The sequence below is a fragment of the Anser cygnoides genome, chromosome 16 (assembly GCF_040182565.1).
Source record: "Anser cygnoides isolate HZ-2024a breed goose chromosome 16, Taihu_goose_T2T_genome, whole genome shotgun sequence".
Classification (NCBI taxonomy): domain Eukaryota; kingdom Metazoa; phylum Chordata; class Aves; order Anseriformes; family Anatidae; genus Anser; species Anser cygnoides.
In genome coordinates this window covers 10,209,002-10,230,462 of record NC_089888.1, presented here as the reverse complement: position 1 = coordinate 10,230,462, position 21,461 = coordinate 10,209,002, and the positions used below count along the sequence as shown (strand labels likewise).

General features: G+C 52.0%; 1 protein-coding gene and 1 pseudogene across 1 annotated transcript; both read right to left on the bottom strand.

Moving 5' to 3' along the window:
- Positions 1-282: 282 nt before the first annotated feature.
- On the bottom strand, positions 283-8,380 carry LOC106040583 (thyrotropin-releasing hormone receptor-like; annotated as a pseudogene).
- Positions 8,381-13,719: 5,339 nt separating this feature from the next.
- OCSTAMP (osteoclast stimulatory transmembrane protein) lies at positions 13,720-20,793 on the bottom strand. Its single transcript, XM_048072470.2, has 3 exons — positions 19,849-20,793; positions 17,914-18,958; positions 13,720-17,082 (listed from the first exon to the last, which is right to left on the bottom strand). Exons 1-3 carry the CDS (start codon positions 19,890-19,892, stop codon positions 16,741-16,743), a joined length of 1,431 nt encoding a protein of 476 aa, XP_047928427.2. The 5' UTR covers positions 19,893-20,793; the 3' UTR covers positions 13,720-16,740.
- Positions 20,794-21,461: the final 668 nt, after the last annotated feature.

The window sequence follows — 21,461 nt, the reverse complement described above, 5'->3', positions numbered from 1 at the left end:
GCCCAACTCAACAAACAGCTGCACTTGCACGTAACACAGAACGGCGTTGAGCTGCTATATTTAACTACAGATTCTTTAAAGATGCTAAGCATTGACCTGCGCCTAACACTTCAACAAACAAGAATAAATTAGCATTAAGGAAAAGCAAATTAATTCGCCTCTAAGAATCTGTTTTGTTAAATGCCCTGGAGAGGTATTAACTCAAGCTTGCCGCAATGCCAAGCGATTTCTGTTGGCGCTTTCCCAGCATGGTGCGTGCAGCCACATAGCTCCTGCGTTGTTTCAGGGTCCTGGTATTTATTTGGCAGGCCTGCTTTTCCTTGCAGGTGCCGGGAGGCTGTTCAGCTCTTCTTGTTCGGTGAGGAGATCCGAGCTGCCGTGAGAGCAGTCCTTCGTGACGCTGTAGTACACCGGGGCGCTGTGCGGCACGGGGTTCTCGGCGCTCTTCTGCTCGCACTCCCAGAGCTTCCTGAAGGCAGCCCTGAATTTCTGGGACATGAGGTTGTAGATGATGGGGTTGATGGCGCTGTTCAGGTAGATGCATGTCCGGCAGAAGAGCAGGAACCAGATGTTCAGATACGGCGGGTCCATGAAGGAGTTCACCACCACCAGCGTGCGGTAAGGCATCCACAGGAGGGCGAAGAGCACCACCACCACTGCCAGCATTTTGGTCACCTTGTTAGAGGGAATAGACAAAAAGAGAAATAGGCAAATGGTGCTGAAGCTCCAGCAGAACCTTCCCACCTCTAACTGCGCAGACAGGTAATTCATAATATCACACGTATCTCTCCTTTAGGATTTAAAATAGGCTCACAAACCATGAGACTGTCTATTCCTCGCTGAATCTGTTTTGTTCACGAAATAATATTGCATAAATACAACCTTTAAATGACAGGCTTTCACCTACCACTCAAGAGACTTGGAAATTTCAGCACAAGCATCCATCAGCCTGGAAATGAGTGGGAAATAACCATGGGAATTTCTGTACCAGAAAACAGGTATGAAAATTGCTCATAACATTAAATCAGCGAGGAAATTAACTTGTGCCAAAGTGGGATCCTAAGTTTTTTTAGGTGCCAGGGGTGAGTCTCAACTCCCTGTCTGGGATCTTCTGGTTTGTTACTCCTGCTGTGCTCCCAGGGACAGGCTCCTGGTACAGAGCAGCACTGGGAGCAGTGCCTGGAGTCCTACACAAATTCCTGACTTGTGCTGATAGGGGAGCTGCTCAGCTAATCAGTATGGGTTATTTTAATTTGCAGCACACTAGGGAAGAACTACATTAATGTATTAGGAACAAGAAGATACTGAGAATGCAGGAGCGAGCAGTAATTGCCCTCAGCTCAACTCAGGCTTGCTTAAGAAAATGTGTTTTTGTACTGAAACTGCAACGATCCTAATAATTTTGACAGCTATTTCGGGTAGGTGACAATCATCCTCCCACAAGTGCTTACAGAATACATGCGTCCCCAAGGAGGAAAGTATGAGTAAACACTGATGCCGCCCGCATATTAAGGCGGCGGTGTTTCAAATGTCAAAAAGGGGATTGTGCAATGACTCCTCTATAAGGAAATAAGTACTTGGATCACACTCGGTCTTTCAGCTTTTCTTGGAGTTTTTTTTTCTTTTTTAACTTAGTTACAAGCAGTGATGCCTTCCTGTAATGTTTTGTGTAGAAATCAGAGGCGGTTGGCAGTGGCAACAAAACTTTTCCTACAAGAAAGGATCCATTGTCAAGCTGAGGCCAGAGTAGAAGTGTTTTGCTGTGTGTGGTTTAACAGGAATGTGAGGACACTTCCCAGAATCAGACCTCGCCGTGATGCTGTGAGTGCCTGGGCTGTTGCTAAGACTGCAGCGTGCTCACTGCTGCCTTGGGGGAAGACAGAAGGGATTTTAAAGAGAGAAGCTTCAGAGCTTTCCAGTGCCTTTCACAAGTGTGGCTGGATCCATCCCACAAGCTTTTGGTTTCAAGCTGCTAGGATGAGGCTGCTGGGTGACAATGTGCTTTGTAGCAATTGTCCCGAACACAGAGCCACTGTCTGCCCCGAGCCTGGCAGGGCAATATGGGCTCGACCCCTCCTCACCAGGGGAAGGAGGAGCATCCTCCCGCTGGCTGTGAGACCGCATTGCTCTGGGACAGAGAGCTCCCGGTACCACGGGAGCCCAGGAAGGAAGGCTTTCTGCCTGAGGAGCAGTGCACGTGGATGGGACCGATGCTCTCTACTTCTCTTTCCAAATATCTTTACAGCAAATAGACACAACCACGATAGAATGATCAGCTGCTCTGCTGCCTCCCTTGTACCACTTCTCAGGTTTTTTGCCATATTTTTGATGCAGCTGAGGTTAATACCCTGAGAACGTGAATGAAGTTGATTTTAACAAAAATGTGATAAAAGCTGAACCCTACAGCAAAATGCAAACAACCCAACTCAAGTGATCCTAAGTACAATTTCATTCAGAATTTAATCCCCCCCACTGAGCAGTTTATTCAGACCACTCGTCCTGGGAGACGAGGGCAGGCTGTGCTTCACTATCCCATGCAGAGACCAACCATGTCCATGTCCTGCCTGGAAGGGTCCTTGCTAAAGGGATGTCCCTGGGACAAGGCTGGAGGGAGCCTTTCCGTCAGCTTCAGTAGTCCTACTGCAGCAGGATCGCTGCAAAATGCATCCTGGAAAACTTAAATAGCACACCTCTGCAGGTCGGCACTGAAGCACAGACACTCCTCGCTCAGCACAGGGGTTGTCTTCATTTCCAAGGTGCCAAGGTGTCTGCTGTAGAGAATAAATCTCCAAACTTGTGTCCACTTAGCTCTGCTCTCTGTCAGGTGCCACTTCAGGCCAAGAGCTTTCTGCACGGTGAAACGTCTCCTTTAAAGCTAATGAATTAGTCCTGCTCACACGCTGGCTTGTGAGGCCGAAACATCTCTGACCTCTTGACTGATGTAATTCTGTTTGCTCAGGAAGCCACGATGTTTGTAAAGAGTGAGCTGGACTCTGCCTCACCGTGACAAAGCCAGAGGGAGTGCATCCTAGGCTGACAAGTAAGTCGGCTGCAGTCCTTGCCGAGACCAAACAAAGTTTGGCGTGGGAAAGAATTTGTGATTCATCTGCTTTTAGCCAGAGCTGCCCCTGCTTTTCGGCTGGTTGTTACGGAAATGTCACAGTGCCTGACAACCTCCCAACACCTCCATCCAGACCACATGAGACCACACAAGTGCTGTCACGAAAAGACCTGTGCTTCCTGCTCCGCGTCCTACAGTGGTTTTCCCTGTGGAAAAGTTGTCGTTGTCCTGGGAGAGGAAACCCGCTGAGGAACCAGCACCGCAAGGATTTATTGCCTACTCTCGCTAAATGCCCTCGGTGCTCACCAAGGATGCTGCACCCAGGCTGCAAGGTGAGATGGAAGCCCTGCCGCGAGCTTGCTGCAAGATGAAATTGGCCTCATAAAGCCAACTGTCCGTACAGCCCAGGTTCTCCTGGGTGCAGTGTTACTAAGGCTGTATATGGTGCAGGATGGCTCTTCTGCTCAAATCCCAGTGGTCTATCCCAAAGTCGCTCTCACATCGCTATCACAGGGAAAGAAACCTCCAACATCATCTCCATGCACAGCTGAAACCCCTCTCCATGCTTTTCCTCACTTTGGCTTTCCTGGGAGAGTAACTGCAGCATCCTTTAGGTGCTCTGAGCTTTCTTCTGGTGCCCAAGTGAGAAATGAAATTAATCAGCCCTGGGGAGAGCGTGGGAGAATGTGAGTTCATTTATCCCTATCTGGAGAAGTCTTGAGTCATGGCCCAATAAAGCAGCTGCACCCCCCAAAAAAGACAGATCCTTATTGTCGCCTCAAAGCATCCTTCAGGAAATCACCAGCCAGGGAGAAAACTTCTCCATGAAGTCTCAAAGTCTCACAGCCACTGTGCCGTGCGTTGGGTGTGCACACAGCAGCCCCAAAGGGGCTGTGGCTAGAAGGAGGACGAGGCTTTCAGCCCACGTCCCCCAGGCCACTGCTGCTTCTCCCAGCCGGTGCCAGGTTTCCCTGTCCAAGCACCACCGTCTTGAGCTGCAGCATCTTTTTTTTTTAGGAATCCCGCTCCCTCTAGTGGTCCCTAGCGGGTGAAATCCGTGCTCGGAGGTGCACGCTCACTTTAATCTTCCCCGCTGGTAGCTCACGTACTGCTTTCACAGCCTCCTCATCGCCCTTCCAGCTTGGAGACCCGCCAGCATCTCTTGCTGGGGCACTTTCTGGTGCTGTGTCCTCACGGCCGGTGCTCGGGACAGGACCCATCACCAAGGGCCCCCCTGGAAATTCCTGGTGACATTTTCAAGGGCTGTCAGCACCTCTCTGGAGAGTGTGAGAGGTGCGTGTCGTAGCCCAGCAGGCCTTTCCACCCTGGCCACGGGTAATTAATGAGCAAAGAAAACCACTTGCGAGCTGCTCACCAGCGATTGCAAAGCAGTGTCCAGTGGGATTTGAGATACCGCTGCGTTTCTTCTTTCCACCGTTCCCCCTGGTTTTGAGGCAGTGTTGCCATCGCTATCAGAAAATCAGAAAGGACATCTTTCTTCTGGTGAAGAAGACCCAGGACAGCGGTGTCTAGACTTCTGGACCATTGCACGGGGGCTTTTTGCCACTGACTTCCTCAGGAGCAGGTCACAAAGGTGAACCTGGCCCAGAGAAGGCCATTCTGGTCCCTTCTGTGCCTCATTTCCCATCTTCAGGCTCTTCCCTACAGCCACAAGGGCTGGCACCCACCTGCTAAAGCTGACCTGGGGGGACTCTCCTGGTTCCAGGCTGGGGGTGCTGCGGGGCCGTAGCACCCCCAGGAATGCTTTCCGCTCTGCTCGCTGCTTCTCCCATCCTGTATCTATCTGCCAGCTCTGCTGGACCAAATTCATCCAGCTGCCTTCAGCCTCAGACTAGACCCGGCTCGGTGATGTGCCCTGCTCTCCTCCCGCACGCTGCAGCAGCTCCTGCAAACATCACTCGTGTGGTCCCTGCTGTCCCCATGCAGGAAGACAGCTTCAAGGCAGAGTTCTGTGCTGACCCCGCAGGGCTCCCAGGAGACCTCCTTCCTCCCTGCCTGGTTGATCGGTTGTTTTTTCCCTTGTAACTAGATGCAGAGCCGTGACTCACTGCAGCCATAGCATCGGGATACAGTGCTCCGGCTGGGTTCCCGGCAGCACTGGGGGAGATGCTCTGGCAGGACGCAGGTTCGTTATGCTCAGAGCACTCCTCTTCATGCTGCCCAAAGCTCTCATCAAAATATCGGTGTGGTTTCACTTGGCTTTGGTGCACGGTCTTACTGGACAGCCTTATAAATTTCTTATGATTATATATAAAATGAAGTGACCGTGTCCTGTGTCATAACCATCTAGGGAAAGATGATTATGGAGATCACTGGACCAGGGTTTGTATCACAACCACCTCTGGGGAGCAGCAAGGCATCCACCTGACAGGTGACCTAACCGTGTGGCCCAGCTGGGGTTTCTTTCTCCTTTGCTGTCTCAGCACAGGCTGCCTCAAAGTGCTGTGGTGTGGTCAGAAGGAAGCAGTAACCAGAACGTGGCTGGAAGCCCCATGAAACAAAACTGCTCAGAAACAGAAGTTTGGAGTCGCCTTGCCTGCCAGTATTTTAGCTTCTATTTGTGCTTCACGAATAGCTTATGAGCAGCTTGGATCCAGGATTCTCCTTTATTTCTTGCTGCCATGAATATTAGAAGTATGCTCTGAACTGGGAGCATGGTCGATACCTCCCTGAAGCCTCCAAAGTCCAGTGAGGGGGAAGCAAATTCTCCCAAACATGATAGTTACAGTCAAACGCACTGATACCCTTGTATCTCTGCAAGGTAGGAGGTGAGGATCGAACAGATTCACAACGTGGCTTTTGCAGTTTTCCACTACAAATAGCAGAGCTACTGCTTTCTCTCCTGGGTTCAGGAGACTCACAGCAGCTTCTGTTAGAGCAAAGCTGGGTGATTTGTTGCTAATTCCACAAATCATCACAGAGCTCCCTATAGAGTGAGAACATTGACGATGATGATCATAGCACTAAACACACACATACCTGTATAGGGAGGTAGGTGTTAGTTGTGAATAGAGAGCCTCCCACTTTCAAAACAAGTTCAACACTTCTGACAATTTAAAACCTCAGTGACATCTTTATTCCTGATGAGCCCAGCTCTGAGATGGAAGGCCAGCCAGGGGCAGTTTTTGCTAAGCTATTTCAGGAGCTAATAAAGACCTCAAGAAAACTGCCGGTGTAACGGAGGAAAGAGCACAGGAGGTTTCCAGGGGCTGGAGTGCCTTCATCCAGCCCCTTGGGACTGACTGCCTCGGGCACTCGTCCTAATGAGGCTGGAGCACGCTGTGTGCGGTGCTCAGCCCATGGCACAGCCTGTGCAGATGTGGTAGGAGAGGTTTTTGCTCCTTGGCCGTGCACCTGTAGGTGCTGTCCTGTAGTCACTGGGGAACTTGCTGCGGAAAAACCCTGCACCAGCAACTGGGAGAGCAGCCCGGTGCTTTTACAGATGTTGGTGCTTGCTTTAAACCTTTCTGGGATGGAGAAAAAGGGAGAAAAACCTGAACTAAAAAAAACTTAAAAGCTCATAAAGAAATAATACTTATTCTCTGAGCTGCTTGCTTCCCTCTGTGACTCTGAATCGTCTCTCCTGGGCGGTGGAAGTTCCTGTGCCAGTCAGGGAACGAGTTGGATAAATGATATTTTTAAGACTGGCTGAAACTAATTTAAGGCTGGCTGGAAATCAGGTCCTGCTTGCTCACAAACAGCAGGAGAGGCTTAAGCCAGACCCCAGGCTTCAGCCCTTATCTTTAAAGCAGACCATGTGTCAAAGTTTGAGGCTTGAGCAGGACGCTGTCCTGCGCAGAGCCAGCCAGCAGGATTCCCGTGCCCAGATACTGCCCTGTCCCAGGAGCTGGGTGAGAGACAGTAACTGTGCTTGTGGACAGAGAGAGGAGGAACAAGGCGAGGAGATGGAGAGCAAGCAGGCAGCTGGATGACAGAGGAGTCACTGAGAGGAACACTGTACCTCTGGGACACTGAGGTGCCTCCCCCAGCCGCAGGGAGCTGGGGGCTGTAGCCAGGGCTGGCTCAGAGGATGGGGGTCCTGTGTCCTGCTGGATTTCCCTTCCCTTTGCTTTCCAAATCTGAGGTCACCTGCCCGGAACTCTGCCTGGGAGCTGAGTCCATAATGTGTCCTGGTACACTCCCTCCCTGGGGAGGCAATTAGGAATTAATTATCCAGCCAAAACCCTGCGCTCTTGCCTCTCCCAAGTGATGCTGGAGCTCCGTGGAGGCCAGCCCAAGCAGGGGGGGGGAGCCCATCTGCTGCCAGACCCCAGCTGGCCTTTGGGGTGCCTCCTGTGCAGCAAGCACACCCTCTCAGCTCCACCTCACAAAGAGAAGCAAAATACTGGGTCACCCCTCTCCCTGCCAGAATCCACCCCCCCAAAACCCTTCAAAGCACTGAGCCCCAGCAGCCCAGCTGTGGGGGAGGGGGGGGCCCTACCTGCTTGCGGGAGCTCAGGGCCCCCCTGTTGCCCCGGCAGGAGAGCTTGAGGGAGCCTCCCTGGTGCGTGGAGCCCAGGCAGGGGTGCTGCAGGGTGGAAGGCAGGGGGCTCATGAAGAGGATGCGGGCGATGAGGCCGTAGAGGACAGTCGCCAGTCCCAACGGGATGACGTAGAAGACGGCGAAATCCAAGAAGTAAATGGGCATGTAAAGGCTTCTGGAGACCCGGTACCCACAGGTGACTTGCGCCCCATCCGAGAAGGTGACCTGGGTGGTGTCCACCAGGAAGAACCACATGAGGCAATAGACGGAGGTGAAGAGCCAGAGCGAGGAGACGATGCGCTTGGCACGGCTCACGGTGCAGAGGAGCTGCGCTTTGATGGCGTGGCAGATGGCGATGTAGCGCTCCACCGTGAAGGCGGTGATGGACCAGGCGGAGATGTTGATGCCCAGGTACTGCAGGTAGGTGATGCAGAGGCAGCCGGCATAGCCGTACACCCAGGAAGCCACCACGTCCGAGATGTTGGGCAGCCCGGCCGCCAGCAGCACGATGAGGTCGGCCACCGCCAGGCTCACCAGGTAGCAGTTGGTGGGGGTCACCATGTGCTTGGTGCGCAGCACCACCAGCACCACCATCACGTTGCCGGCGATGCCCACGCCGCAGATGAGCAGCACCAGCAGGATGGTGACCACCTGCAGCTCCAGGGGCTGCCGGGGCATCCTGCCCAGGGTTTGGTTGCCGCTGCCGTCCGGGACGGCTCCCGGGCTGGCCGAGCCGTTCTCCATGGGCGCTGCGCGGCTCCTGCGCGCCCCGAGCACCCTCCCCGGCGCAGCCCTGCCGCGAGGGGGGTGGTGAGCACCCCCCGGCCCCCCCTGCCCGCCCCTTTCTTCTTCCCTCCCCTTTTGCTCCAGAATTCACCCCAAATCTTGCTGCAACCCGCTTCCCGTCCCACCCCCCCCCCCCCCAGCCAGGAAGCCCCCAGCCCCCGGAGCCCCCTCAGCCCCCCGGACCACCCCAGTCCCCTGGACCCCCCCAGCCCCCAGGACCCCCCGGAGCCCCCCCGTGCACCTGATCCTGCCGGGTCCTAGCGCACCGCTGAGCCGAGGAGGAGGAGGAGGAGGAGGAGGAGGAAGCAGCCCAGGTAGGGGGGCGGTGGCAGGCTGGAGACCCCTGGGGCAGTGGCCCGGCACCTCCTGGCAGGGGGCTGCAGGACACAGGAGTGTGGGTGCCTGGACTCGGAGCCCAGCCGCAGGCACTGACACCTCTGAGGAAGGAGAGGGGAGGATGAGGAGTCCTTCCTTCCTCCCTCATCCTCAGGAGGATGGGACCAGGGCGATGCCTTGCCTGTTTCCCTTGGGATGGGGCAGAGGGTGCTTTCCCCTTCCCTGGGGGTCATTCAACCCAGGTAGCAACCTCCTCGAATTATTTCTCCTGCCGCCACCCCATCCCAAAGACGCATGTCGGTGCCACTTGGGGAAAGGCTTACCCACCCCTGGGCTGGGGGATCCGGGCTCTTCTGGCGGTCGGGCTGGGATAGCTGGTTTCTAGCTGGTCAGCCTGGGGGATGCAGCATTTCCCCGACAGTCAGCTAACACAGCGGCAGCCACAACTTGCTGTCAGCTCCCTGCTTGCTCCTGACGTCTCCACAGTCTCTCAGAAATACATTTTCACATTGAAAGAGCAACTGTGATTAGAAAGATAAAGTGTTAACGGTACTCTAACCTGTGCAGCGGAGGGAAGGGCAAGGGGAAAAGCTCGCTTTTCAATTAGATTGCATTGCAGTTAGCAGCACAGCCACCCCGCTAATCCCAGACACTCAAGCGCATCGCCAAAATGTGAGGGATCTTTCTGACGCTGGGTGATTCAGGTCTGGGACTTCACAGGCACATTTCCAAGTCTGGGTGGTTCAGTCCTGGTGTGGATGAAACGCCACATAATGGCTCGGCCCCATGCTCCTCTCCCTGCCAGCAGCAGTCTGTCCCCAAGCTCTGCCTTACTGGGAGAAGCAGTATTTTCCCCTTTCCTCTAGGATTTATTATGCCTCCAGTTGGCTCCACAGAGTGCTATCCCTGTAGGTGTTTGGTTTTTTTTTTTTTCTCTCTCTTTCTTACACACACACTCCGACATTTCATTCACCTTTGGCTCAGTTAGGGAGGACAAATTCTCTCTCCTTCCTTTTCCATTTCTTCCCTTCTGACTCCTGCCCCAGGACCTCACCTCTGTGCATCAGCCCCAGGCTGGGGAGGCAGCAGCAGGTCCCTGCCCTCAGAGATCTTCTCGTGGTGCATTCAGTTCTACTTTTTTCCCCTTCTTTGTTAACAGATGCACTACAATTACAGCTGTTCCGTGATACTTTCTGCAGCCAGCAGCCCGTAATGCTGCGACACCTTGCTCAGAGGGAGCTCCAGCACTCCTGGGTGCCACTGACCCACTGGCACCCAGCACCCACCATTTGGCGAGGTGTGGGAATGGCAGGCACGAGGCACCACCACAATTATCAGTCCTAATCAAAATTATCAGCAGCATCACTTTCCTCTGGCAGGAGTGCAGCTTGGTTATTCTGTTGCAGCATCCCAGTTGCTTTACCCTGGGTTATTTGCAGAGCCATAATACATTATATCCCTCACTGATGTTGCCCCCTTGGTCCTGCTTTTGCTCCCTTCTGCTTTGACCCTTCTCCAGTGTGAATAAATCCTCCCAGCTGTGGAGCAGCATGTGTCAGGAGGTAAATGAGGAATGGTGAGATTAATCCTACCGCACGTCTGTAGGAAGGAGGAGTGAGGGCATGTGTGTGTGCGTGTGTGTGTGTGCTCACACAATCCCGGGGTTTGCACGCCTCGGTACTCAGGAGAGGCTTTAGCACAGATGCAACAGCCTCATACAAAGTCCCTGGTGCCTGTTTTTCCTGAAGCTGCTGTTGAACTCCGAGCTGTTATTGTGATTTTCCTGTTACTGAAAACGACAGCTATTGCAAACAGAGGGGAGGGGAAGGGTGCTGAACAGGGTGCTCCTCTTCCAAGCGTAATTTCACCACAATGAAAGCTCCCGGTGGTGGTTTGGAAAGAGACACTGAAAGAGGCACAGAGAAATCCTCCCAGGCATCAGTATTCTACTCTCTGCATTTCCCTGCAAAACTTAAATTCACCTCTGAGGGGATGGGGACTTGCAGGGTAGCCATGTCTTTGACTTCCTCTGCTTTTCATTGGGATTTGAGACCTTTCAAACCCATCAGACCTCTCAGCTGACCAGCAGCAGCGCTGAAAATGAAACCTAGCCTGCAACCCAGCCCTTTGTTTAAGCCCCTGGACCCTGCTCTCCCTTCTCTCCCTGCGGTGTTGGGCACAGGACGCGGCACTCAGCAGCAGCACATGGCCTGCACCCAGCCCAGCCCAGCCTGGCCCTTCCCCTAACCCACGCAACCTTTTTTTCCCTGGTGCTTTATTGTCCAGACACTCGTGACAGATTTCTGACTGACGCAAGAGGAAGCATTCAGCCTTTGAACTTGGCCATTTCGGTTTCTCAGCCTGCTTCGAAGGACAAATTGCCATCAAAGCCCTGGGTCTCCCCCTGTCCAAGACAATTTCTGGCTGGGCCGTGGGGGGCACACAAGGCAAGGAGCTGGCAGCGCAGCCCCTTCCTGCCCAGTCCTGCCCCCTGCTTACCGCCCTTCTCTGCCCCCCAAGATCTCTCACCGTGTTTCAGGTGTGACTTTTTGCTGGCTTAGATGACTTTTCTTTTCATAATCTCTGTGGAAAATGAATTTACAGAATTGTTTTCTCACCCTTCTCAGACATAAAGGCGCATCTCACCAGCTATTTCAAGTGGGGTGAGGAATTGCAGGCTGGGACTGCGTATAAAAAAGAAATGTGTGGACATGTGGTACTTTTTTCCAACTTTGGTTGAAAACATTTCTGCCAGTGATTTCATTTCCTCTGTTGCTCATCTGCAAAGAAACCCAGAAGCACTTTCTGGAAGCACTGTGAGGTGCTGGGGTGCCCAAGCACAGAGGATTGCCCCTGATTCGATTTCACCCCCATTTAGTCCATGAGCCACAGCACCTCATGTTCCCTTTGAACCGCAGGGTTATGGCACTGCAGCAGCTGCTGGAATCAAGCTTCTCTGAGAGCCTGAAAAGGGACCTGGTTGTCAAACCTCCCAGCATCTTTGGAAATCGGTGATGTGTAGAGTTTGGGAAATCCAGGGGCTTTGGAAGGTGCCTGGAATATGGGCTTCTGTCCGGACATGGTGGCAGTCAGCAGCCTTCTGGGAAAACCAGCACTGCTTCTTCCTCTTTTCCTTCAGTTCTTGTGGGCTGAGGGCTTGTTACGAACCACTGATGTGGAAATTTGCAGTTGAAAAACATGAAGCATCGAGTTCAGAGTGAAACTGTGAACCGATCTGCGTTCAAGAGAACCAGGATGAGGAAAACTCTTCCTGTGCATTGCAAATCACCCCTCGTCTCTCCGCAGCTGTCTCACGTCTCCAACTCACTTCAACACATTTTAGTTCCCCTTGGAAAAAATAATTAGCCCCTAAAAGAATTTGCTCAAAAGAACGAGGTTCCAAATGCCCCCGATTCGCTTCACATCTGGCAGTCACTCCCAGATAATTACCTGGTATCTTTTTAGGGGTGATGGGATGCTCTGCCTGGTGTTCAGCTATGGGTGCTGACGGTCATGGACCACATCTGCCACCCTGCACAGATGCCAGACACCCCACGGCATCCAGATGGCACCAGGTGTCTCTGCTGAGGCAGGTTAGTGTATGTCCATGCCCCCCTCCAGGCTAGCACATGCAGCAGAGAAGCAGCAGGGAGCACCTGCAGTTCTTCTGGGAGTGTTATGAATTTAAACTTTCAGCCCCAAGGCAGGAAGCAGTCACTTTTTAACAGTACTGGGCATCGGTTCAGGACAGCACAGTGCTGACATCTCTTCTGCTTCAAATCAGCCTCTGGCAACCTTTGCACTTAGCGGTTTGTTTATCACCTCTTGCCTCTAAAGATGACGCCTCCTCTCTTTTCCATCCCTCTTGTTTTGGCAGCAGCACCTTGCAGCCCAGCCAAGGCCCCGGGGCAGGCTGTCCTTGCAGGAACGGCACAAAAACCCTGTCTGAAAGGGGCTCTCCCCATCACCAGCTCTCCGTAGGGTTTGGAGGAGTGTCCTCGACACCGGCAGCATTACTGGGATGAGTGGTACTGGTGGCACTGGGGGCAGTTCTGCCCCTACACCTGCTCGGGCACGAAGTGGCATGGCGAGCTGGGCAGAGCATGCACCATGCTGTGAAATAGCTTTTATTTGCTTTTGTGTTTATTTATATTGCCTTTTCTAAAAGCTGATGTACGTAACCATTACTTCTTCATTGCTGTTACAGTGCAAATGCTATAAATGGGATAAACACATTACAAATGGACTTTGATCAAAACTCGGGACATATTTCTGGAGAGAGGTGGTTGGTTGGTTGGTTTTCTGCTCCGGTGGATGTAGGTTTGTGGCTCTGAATGAAATATTTCGCAGAGCACTGCCTTGGCTGGACAGTTCACATTTGCTGCTCGATATTAAGGCCATTCATTTCCCCAGCCAGCCAGCCAGAAGCAGGGACTTAGCGTATATGTTATCTACACTTGCACTTGTTTAAGGTGAAAATCCACAAAAATATACCACAAAATCCCAAGGGTAACAGGAGCTTCAGGGCAGATCCTGTCCCATACCCGAGGATCTTTCCATCCCCTGGGCTGACCACACTGGTGGAGGAAAGTGCAATCCGTGGGCCTTTCTCTCGTGTAATTAACACCTTTATTTAGGTTGGTAAGAAATTGCAAACCTCTACAAGTGCAAGGGAGAAAACAGGTGAACATGCCCACGTTTGGCATCAGCAAAGATTTGGGCTGGCACTGGCATTAATGAGCAACAGGGGTGTTAAAAAGGGGATTTGGCCCCATCGCCAGCTGCCCACGGGCCCCTGCAGAGCCCCACAGCCCTGCCTCTGCCCTCAGCGCCTGCCAGGGCCCGGCCCTGAACTTTCAACTTCTCAGCTCCCCAGCTTCCAGAAGTGATGAAATCCTGCCCTGCAGAGCCCGCGGGGGCAGCAAGGGAGCTGCAGCGTGGGTGCAGTCTGTTTCTTTTCTGTATTCCCTTTCCCAAAGAAACGGCAAATCCATTTTCAACGAGGAGTAAAGCAAGCCTCAGAAATATGGCTGATCCTCTCCAAAGAAAGCCTGAACAAGTTTCCTAAATGTTTTCCTTAAACATTTGCTTCCTAAACTCAAACCTGAAGGTTCCTTCTAGGACACAGCCAGCACAGGATGCAGCCCCCACCAGCCCCTGGGATGTCCCCATGGTGCCTGCGCCGCTCTGGGGTGATGCTGGGCAACGGGTAAGGTGCGGGGAAATCACATTCACCCCAGCTTCTGGTTTAGTTTCTCATCAGCAAGCAGGGTTAGTGGCACAGTGACACAGAGCCAGCTTTCAACATCCCTTTCCTTCTCAGAACAGCTCCATCAGTTGGCTCCGTGTGATGTGCATTGGGGTGGTGCCACTGACCCCAACAATGACAGCCTCAGGTGCGTTTGTTTCGCAAAGATATTTAATTCTATCAGCCTTCAGCATACACTTATTTAACACCAATATGTTTCATCTCTAAAATAACCAGAAGTTATTAAAGTGACTTTTCTTCCTACATCAGAAAAAAAAAACAAACCACACTTCTGACACGAACGTGAGGACAATTCACGGCACTGCACGGTGTAACACATCGCATTTATTGCCCTCCTTTCCAGTGAACAAACCCCAGCATTGCCATGAGAAAAGGCCATTGATTGCCTCTGATGCTCCTTCCAAGCCCAAATTCTCCCCTTGCTGGTTTCTACGTGTCTGCTGAAGCTGAAACCTGTGTGCGAGGCCACAACTGCCTCCTGTGGCAGAGGCACAAAACAGGGCAGGAGAACTGGTCCCTGGGTGCCACCGGGCAAGGTGAGCTCTACTGCACACAGCTCCCATCACTGCAACCACAGAAAATGGTGTGATGTGCACCAAAAAAACCTATAAAATCTCCTCAGTCCCTCCAAACCCCCCTGCAGAATAGAGAAGACAGCATGTCTCTGCCTCGGGAAGGTGTATGACAGCTGTGACTCCGGGAGCACGGGCAGAGCAGCAGTGCCTCGCTGATTATTATCTTTTCAAGCTGATGTAATTACCCTAATCAAGGCTTCTCTGACGCTGAACTTTACTGTCCGGAAGCGCAAAGTTTCCAGAATTAGTCTTTAGTGGTTAAAATTTAAGGGGAGCTGCAGGAAGCTCTGCAGAAGAGAAGGGAGAACTGAGCTGAACTGGGGTCAGTTTTTCCTAGCGAAGAGGAAATTTCAGGCTGAAAATGGATGTTTCAGGAGTCCTCCACACCAGTGAAGGGCAGCACCAGTGCAAAGGGTGCAGTGGGACACTCCGGGTGGTCCCTTAGTCCTCGGAGTCCAGCTCTGGGGTCTTCTCTGCTCCAAACGCCCACCTGAACCTGAAGGACCCATCGCTGGACCTGGACATTGCTCAGGGGAGTTCCCCAAATGCTACTGGCCAAAAAGTAATGAATGCTAAAAGGGTGATGAAATATTGCTGTGAAGGACTCCTGTATGTTTCTTGCCAAAAAGATGAGTCTTCTCGGGGAAAATTGCTTTAAAAGACATGCTTGTTGGAAGGCCATGTGCTGCTGGCTTGCCAAATGAAGGGTTCCCCTGTCTCCTTGCAGCTCTTTAACCCTTGGCTCCAGGTAATTTTGGCTACTCAATGGGCACGTGGAAATCTTTCTCCTTCCCCAAACAGAACATTACGGAGTGTTTGCTAGAGAAACCTCATGATAAAGCACTCTGGCAGCTGCAGAGGCAGAAAGGTGCTTAGATTAATAATTATAACGGCAGGGAATTAAGAAACCTGGGGAGATAAATACACCAGAGTTTTTTAGATAGATGCTTTAAAAATAATCCAGACCTACTTTGTTTCAAGGATCTCAGAAGCTGAGAGAATTTTTTGTATTTGCAGCTGCCACTTCACTTCTGTAATTTAATCTCATTGAGGTGCATTATGTCAAATAATTACCCTAATGAAAACTCTAATGGGAGACGAGAGGAAAATAATAGGGATACTTTGAAGAAATGAAGCTGCGAAGTTGCTTTGTTTTTAACCCGGCGCTGGTTTAGCTCCCTGTCCTCCTGGCTGTTGCCCTTACACAGCTTCTGATCTGCCTCTCTTTCAGAAGTGATGTCTCAGATGTGGATCCAGTGATGAATTTTGGCATATTAGATTCAATACCATCCTTTCAGAGTTTGAAGCAGCCCAGCATATGAAACTAGCTACTGCTTTAGGCAAGTCCAGCCTTCCACGTCCTGCCCCTTTCTGTTCCCCACCAAGCACGGGCTCAGCTGTCAGGTTTCAGCCTCCTGCTTGTGAAGTCCTCCTGCACGTCGGCCTGAACTGACCTTTTGTTGACTGGTCTCGTCCTCTTCTGAGGTCCTTCAACTATTTTATCTGTCATTTTGGAGAGACCTGGTGAAGTGATTTCTGCAAGTCCTCACGCACTGATTTCCACCCCTACCCATGCCCAGGAGGTGCATCTTGTGGTCGTGTGGGTCCTCTATGCATGTCAGCAGGCTAACAACTTTTTTGTGTGTGTGTGTGAATAAACTATCTTCTAAAGGCTAATAATTATCCCACCTACCCAGATCTCTGTGCATGAAATGTGAAAGAAAAACTCCTCAACAATTAATCATCTCAAATGGGTTTTCCTTCTTGCTGCCTGGAGGGATAACTTCAGAGAGGAAGTGTGCATTTCCTCCAGCAGGGTCGGGGGGAGGTAAGGAAGCTCTTCCCCCACCCTGACTCCCACATATTTCCCCGTAAACATTGCCTAATTCTGCCAACATCTTCCCAGTCATATGAGCTATATCAGGTCTTTTTTCCACTGTTCCTGGAAGAGCTGACTCCAGAAAAAAAAAAAAAAAAAAAAAAAAAAAAAGACTAGTAAGATTAGCCCGTTTTTTCTTAAATTAATATTAAATATTAACATTTGGCTTTTCTCTTTCTCTCTCTTTTTTTTTCCCCAAATATTTTTCCTGGATTCAAACCACTTCTCCAACTCTAAAAAAAAAAGAATTTGGTGATCCCTTTGCAGAAGCCTGCACCCAGCCACTGCCACAAGGTCTCCATGTGTTTCCCCGTGTTTCCCAAAGAGGCCTCAGTTTTTCGGGCAGCTTTGCTCCTCCGCGTGCTTCCTGGACAGCTTGCTGTAGAGGTAAAGTGCTCGCTCCTCCTCCCGGCTCTCGAAGAAGGAGGCAGCGATTTTCCTGCACAGGCGCCGTGCGTAGGTTTCCAGAAACACGGTGGCGTAGATGATGCAGAAGAGCAGCCCCATGACAAGCAGCACAGAGGGGTTGGGGGGCAGCGGGGGGCTGATGCTGCAGCGGGCAGAGCTGAAGGTCAGGTCGTGGTGGTAACTCTTCTCAAAGTCCCGCAGGGTCGATCCTTTGTCAGGAAGCTGAAGCAGACTCGGGAAAAAGGGCAGGAGCTGTATTTTAGCCTGGAATAAAAAGAGTAAAAGGTTAAACGGGGCATGAATGAAACAAACCCAACTGGTTACTACAGAAATATCAGCCTGGAGGTGTGCAGTCACCCTTACAGCTTGTTTGGGTGCAGTGAGATGGGGGTACTGAAGGCATATATGCCTCAGGCTGAGTGAGAATAACTGCAGCTGGCAAGGGTGCTGAGCGCTTGGCACGGTGAGACCCAGTCCTGTCATCTTCACCCGCTGCTACAGCGATCGTGATGGGATGCTCCATGTGAGATTCACAGAGAAATATAATCCAGAGGGCACCAGTATCTGCACATTTGAATATTAGGTTGTGTTTCTAAGCACTGATTGTTTTACCGTAAGCAGGAATCTGAGCTAAAAAGCTGTGACTGGGAGCTGATATGTGCTGCTATTTAGGTATGTGCTGCACTGGAAGGAGACATTGAGGCTGTGCCTGGTTTTGCACCTCCCCACACACCCAAGCCTTATGTTGCTTGTCCAGCTGGGTGCTGGGGAGGGAAGCAAGCAGCATGTAGTCCCCCAGAGGTGGCTGTCCCCGCCGGCACCTCCCATGATGTAGTACACAGCAGGCACCCCACAGAGGGAAGCCGAGCGATGTGCCTTCCCCCCATGCACAGACATGGTGCAGGAGACTTTTGCCCACCATAGCTGACACTTCTCCATGACATTTCCTTTTCAGCAGCAGCAACCTCGAGCCCCCTCCTCCCTCCATCCCTCCTGAACACTGAGCAGAAACGCAGCTCCGAGCAGGGCTTGGTTAGAGGGGCAGAGAAGCTGATAGAGAATCACGTCCTGAGCAGGAGGGGGCCCGGCACTCACACTGTATTTGACGTTGAGAATGACGGGCACCACAGAGAACTGAGCCACCTTCCTCACAGCTGTGTCCGCCACGCTGAAGGCGACGTGGTCCATCGCCACCACCACCAGCATCAGCGTCAGGGCCACGGCGAGGCGCAGGGCCTGCACCAGGCACAGCAGCACTTCTTCCCGGGACATCTTCAGGCCCGTGGGCCGAATGAGGTTTTTGGATGAGCCCCCCAGCAGGTGAGCAGCTTTTCTGTCCATGGCTAAACGCTCCAGCTTCTTGGTGATGTAAAAATTGTCAAAGCGGAGGTTGGTGAGGTAATTTTTCAAATACCACGCAGACTCAAAGCAGAGGTAGAGCACGGAAAAGCCAGCGACCAGTTTGTTGCCCACTCGTATGGAGTCTTTGACCAGTTCTTCCACAGCCAAAAAGTCCCTCCTGACTTTCTCACCAGCCAGGTGCATCTGCTGGTTAATCAGGGTGCTGTTGCGAAGCAGTGAAAACCTAAAATGCCCGTTCATAGGCCTCCAAATATTAATGGAATTACCGGCTGCTTGGATTTCCTCCCCGAACTCCCAGGAAGCCGTCCCCAGCAGAGCAGTCGAGTTCAACAGGCTCTCGGAGGAATTCTTGCAGATGCACTTGATGACCTCCAGAATGGTTTTAATGTTGCTCACGATGTTCGGGGTCACGTTAACCGCCACGATCATGACGCAGGTTGACAAGAGGAGCTTCCGACCTTGCTTGGTGCCCAACGTGGGCATGATCATGCTGAAGACACAGCGGGCAGGGTGCACCAGGAACAGGGTCAGGAGGAGGAGCAGGCTGAAGGAGACAGCCATCGCCACAGCGAGGTGCCAGGAGTACTCCAGGGAAGCAAAGAGCCAGTTGTAGAAGAGGCCTCCGACCACGGCGGCGAGGCAGGAGCACTGCAGGAACAGGGCCCGCAGCTCCCTGCCACCTGCGGGGACCGGCTTGGAGTAAATGCACCATAGATCTGCCGCCGTCCTGCTCACACTTGGGAACAGAAAGGCTTCACAATAGGCGCAGACACTCAACCTGTGCAAAGAGCAAGGGGCGGGGTGTTAGCAGAGGAAATAGAGAGGCACTAATGAGGGGGCTTTGTGACCTCCCTCTCTGAGTGCCTCCGTTCTCGCTCTGCCTCTCTGCCGACCCGAGCTGTTGGCAGCGAGGTCTTCCCTGAAGCCATGAAGGCCAGGAAAGTTCAAGGCACTTCTTGAAATGCCAATTACAACGCAACAGCTCCACCTCTAACATCAGCAGAGGAAAGCATTATATTATTCTATAAAAATCATCATAAAGCCACTCGGAGGGCTGAGCTCTGGCCGTGGCTAAGAGCAGCTCTGGTGGTTATTTAGAGGATGCTTGGGGAAGAAAAGCAAAGAGGAGGTGCCTGGCTGCTGTGGAAATGATTAGTTAGCCTTGTAATTAAAAGTTCAATGGATTGGAGGAGGTGGAGTGGGAGTTTCTGCTCTCCCTGCTTCTTAATAGGAGAGCAGACAAAAGGCAGCAAGTTTAAGGGTGACAAATACTGAGCTGATCAGAGAAAACAGTTTCACACTGATGTTCAGTGCCAGAGGAAATCTCCACGGATAAGAATTTGGCCATTGCAGACAGGATGAAATGTCCCATAGAGCTATTTAAATGTCTAATGAAAACAAATGTTTGGGAAGAAATATCGTTTCTCAGGCCTCAGAGGAGGAATGACTCTCCAGAGACCAGAAAACCTGGTGGGGAGAAGGATTCTCCCACCATAGTTTGCAACCCCCTCCCCAGCATTAGACCCCACCAGGCTGGTCCCATCTCCCCCAGCCTGGCGGGAGAGATGGAGGGAAAATTTTGCCTGGCAAGCCTGGCTAATCCATTTACTGGAGGTTTTTCAGTGGAAAAATGCAGGACAGAGGGAAGCAGAGGGAAGCACTACGTACCCAGCAGCAGAGATGTGCCCCAGCCCTGCCCGTAAGCTCTCCATGCTCCGGTGCCTCGTCGCTCTCAGAGAGGATGCTGAAGGCAGCCGCTGGGCGACCCACGGTAGGAAAACAATGAAGTTGGCACCAGGGAGCCAGGACTCAAAAAAAAGGCATTTTTAAGGCAATTCAGGTAAGCAAACGCTGGCAATTCCTGATGTGAGAGCGCAAAGCTGGTACAGCGAGTCCAGGAGTGACCCCACTCCAGTGCTGCCTGGGCTTTGCACCTCCTTGGCTCTTAGTGCAGAGGAATCTCGGTGTGATGACACATGGCCGAGAGACATGAGTCAGTACCATACGGAGTGACCAGGATGGAACAAGCATCACATGGGGACTGGGGTGTCACTGTCCTCTCTTGGGAAATCAGCTGCCTCATCCTGGCCAGCAGCAGGGTGACGATTTCACTCAGGGAGGATTGCACTCATACAGCAAAGGGGAGCTGAAGGCTACAGGGAAGCTGTGTTTGACCAGTGGCTCTAGGCAGCAGCAAGTGTTTGTATGCCTAGGCAAACCTGGCCAAAAAGCCTCCACTTGGCTCCAAATTGTTCCCTGTGGGCTGGGGCCTGAGGGAGGGCCAAAACGTTATATACACTGAACCAGTAGTCAGTAAATGAGCTGGAACCATAGTTGCCTAACTTTTCCCAGGGCAAAATGAACAGGCTTGCTATGCATTAAAAATAAATAAATAAATACATAAACAAAATTTAAGTATAATATATATAGTAAAAAAAAAAAAAAGTAAAGAAAAAAGAAAAAAAAAAAAGAGAAAAAAAAAAGAAGAAGACGACTGTGAGGGAACACGTGTGTGTTTGTACACCTCCATACAGACGTGCATGGGCTGGGGTGCAGGACGCAAGCAGGGCTGCGCCAGCTCCACGAAGCAACTGTGACATCTTGCGGCCAGGCTCTGCTAGAGTACTTCAAGGTCTGCGTTCATCTGAGCGCGTAAACTACAGCTGTCAGTGACAGGGAGATTCTTAAGGAAAACTGAGGAAGTGAAGAAGAAGAGGGAGGCTGGCGAGCCGGTGAGCAGGATGCATGCGCTGCGTGTCCCTGGGGTGCTCCAGGGGACCTCCCCCGGCTGGTCACCTGGGGCTCGTGGCCCAGCGCACCATGGAATGGCCAGGCTTGGCAGGCTCCTGTCTCCACAGAGCTCAGGGTCTACAATTTTCTTGTTCTGACATCCCCAGTGTAGGCTTCCCAGCACTTTAGCGGGCGCGGAGCACCTTGCTGGGACACCTGCGCATCCGACCGGCGGTGGCAGCGCAGCCACCGCGTGGTGCCGGTGCTGCAAGGGGCTGCAGAGGGCAGCAGCACCCTGGGGTGCCCCCTGCTGCATGTTTTAAGAAAATGTCTGGGTAATAACAGAGGTGCGGAACTACTGTGATTTAAGGCTGACGGTACTTTCGCAATTCGAGAAATTGAGGGTGTGGGAGGGATCAGCCCAACAGCAGTGACTCTTTCTTTGTTAAAAACCACGTGCAAATGAGAAACTTACAGTGATACAGGCAGTTCGTGTCTATGGTTTCTGCTGTGGAAATACAGAAAAATCCCAGCAAATCTTTCTGTGACTG

Bases quoted from the DNA above. Each gene is read 5' to 3' on its own strand.
- OCSTAMP (XM_048072470.2), bottom strand. From the start codon at position 19,892: ATGGAGAGCTTACGGGCAGGGCTGGGGCACATCTCTGCTGCTGG. The intron at 18,959-19,848 runs GTACGTAGTGCT...CTCTTTGCACAG, and splicing joins GGGCACATCTCTGCTGCTGG to GTTGAGTGTCTGCGCCTATT. The intron at 17,083-17,913 runs GTGAGTGCCGGG...TTTTTATTCCAG, and splicing joins TTCTCAACGTCAAATACAGT to GCTAAAATACAGCTCCTGCC.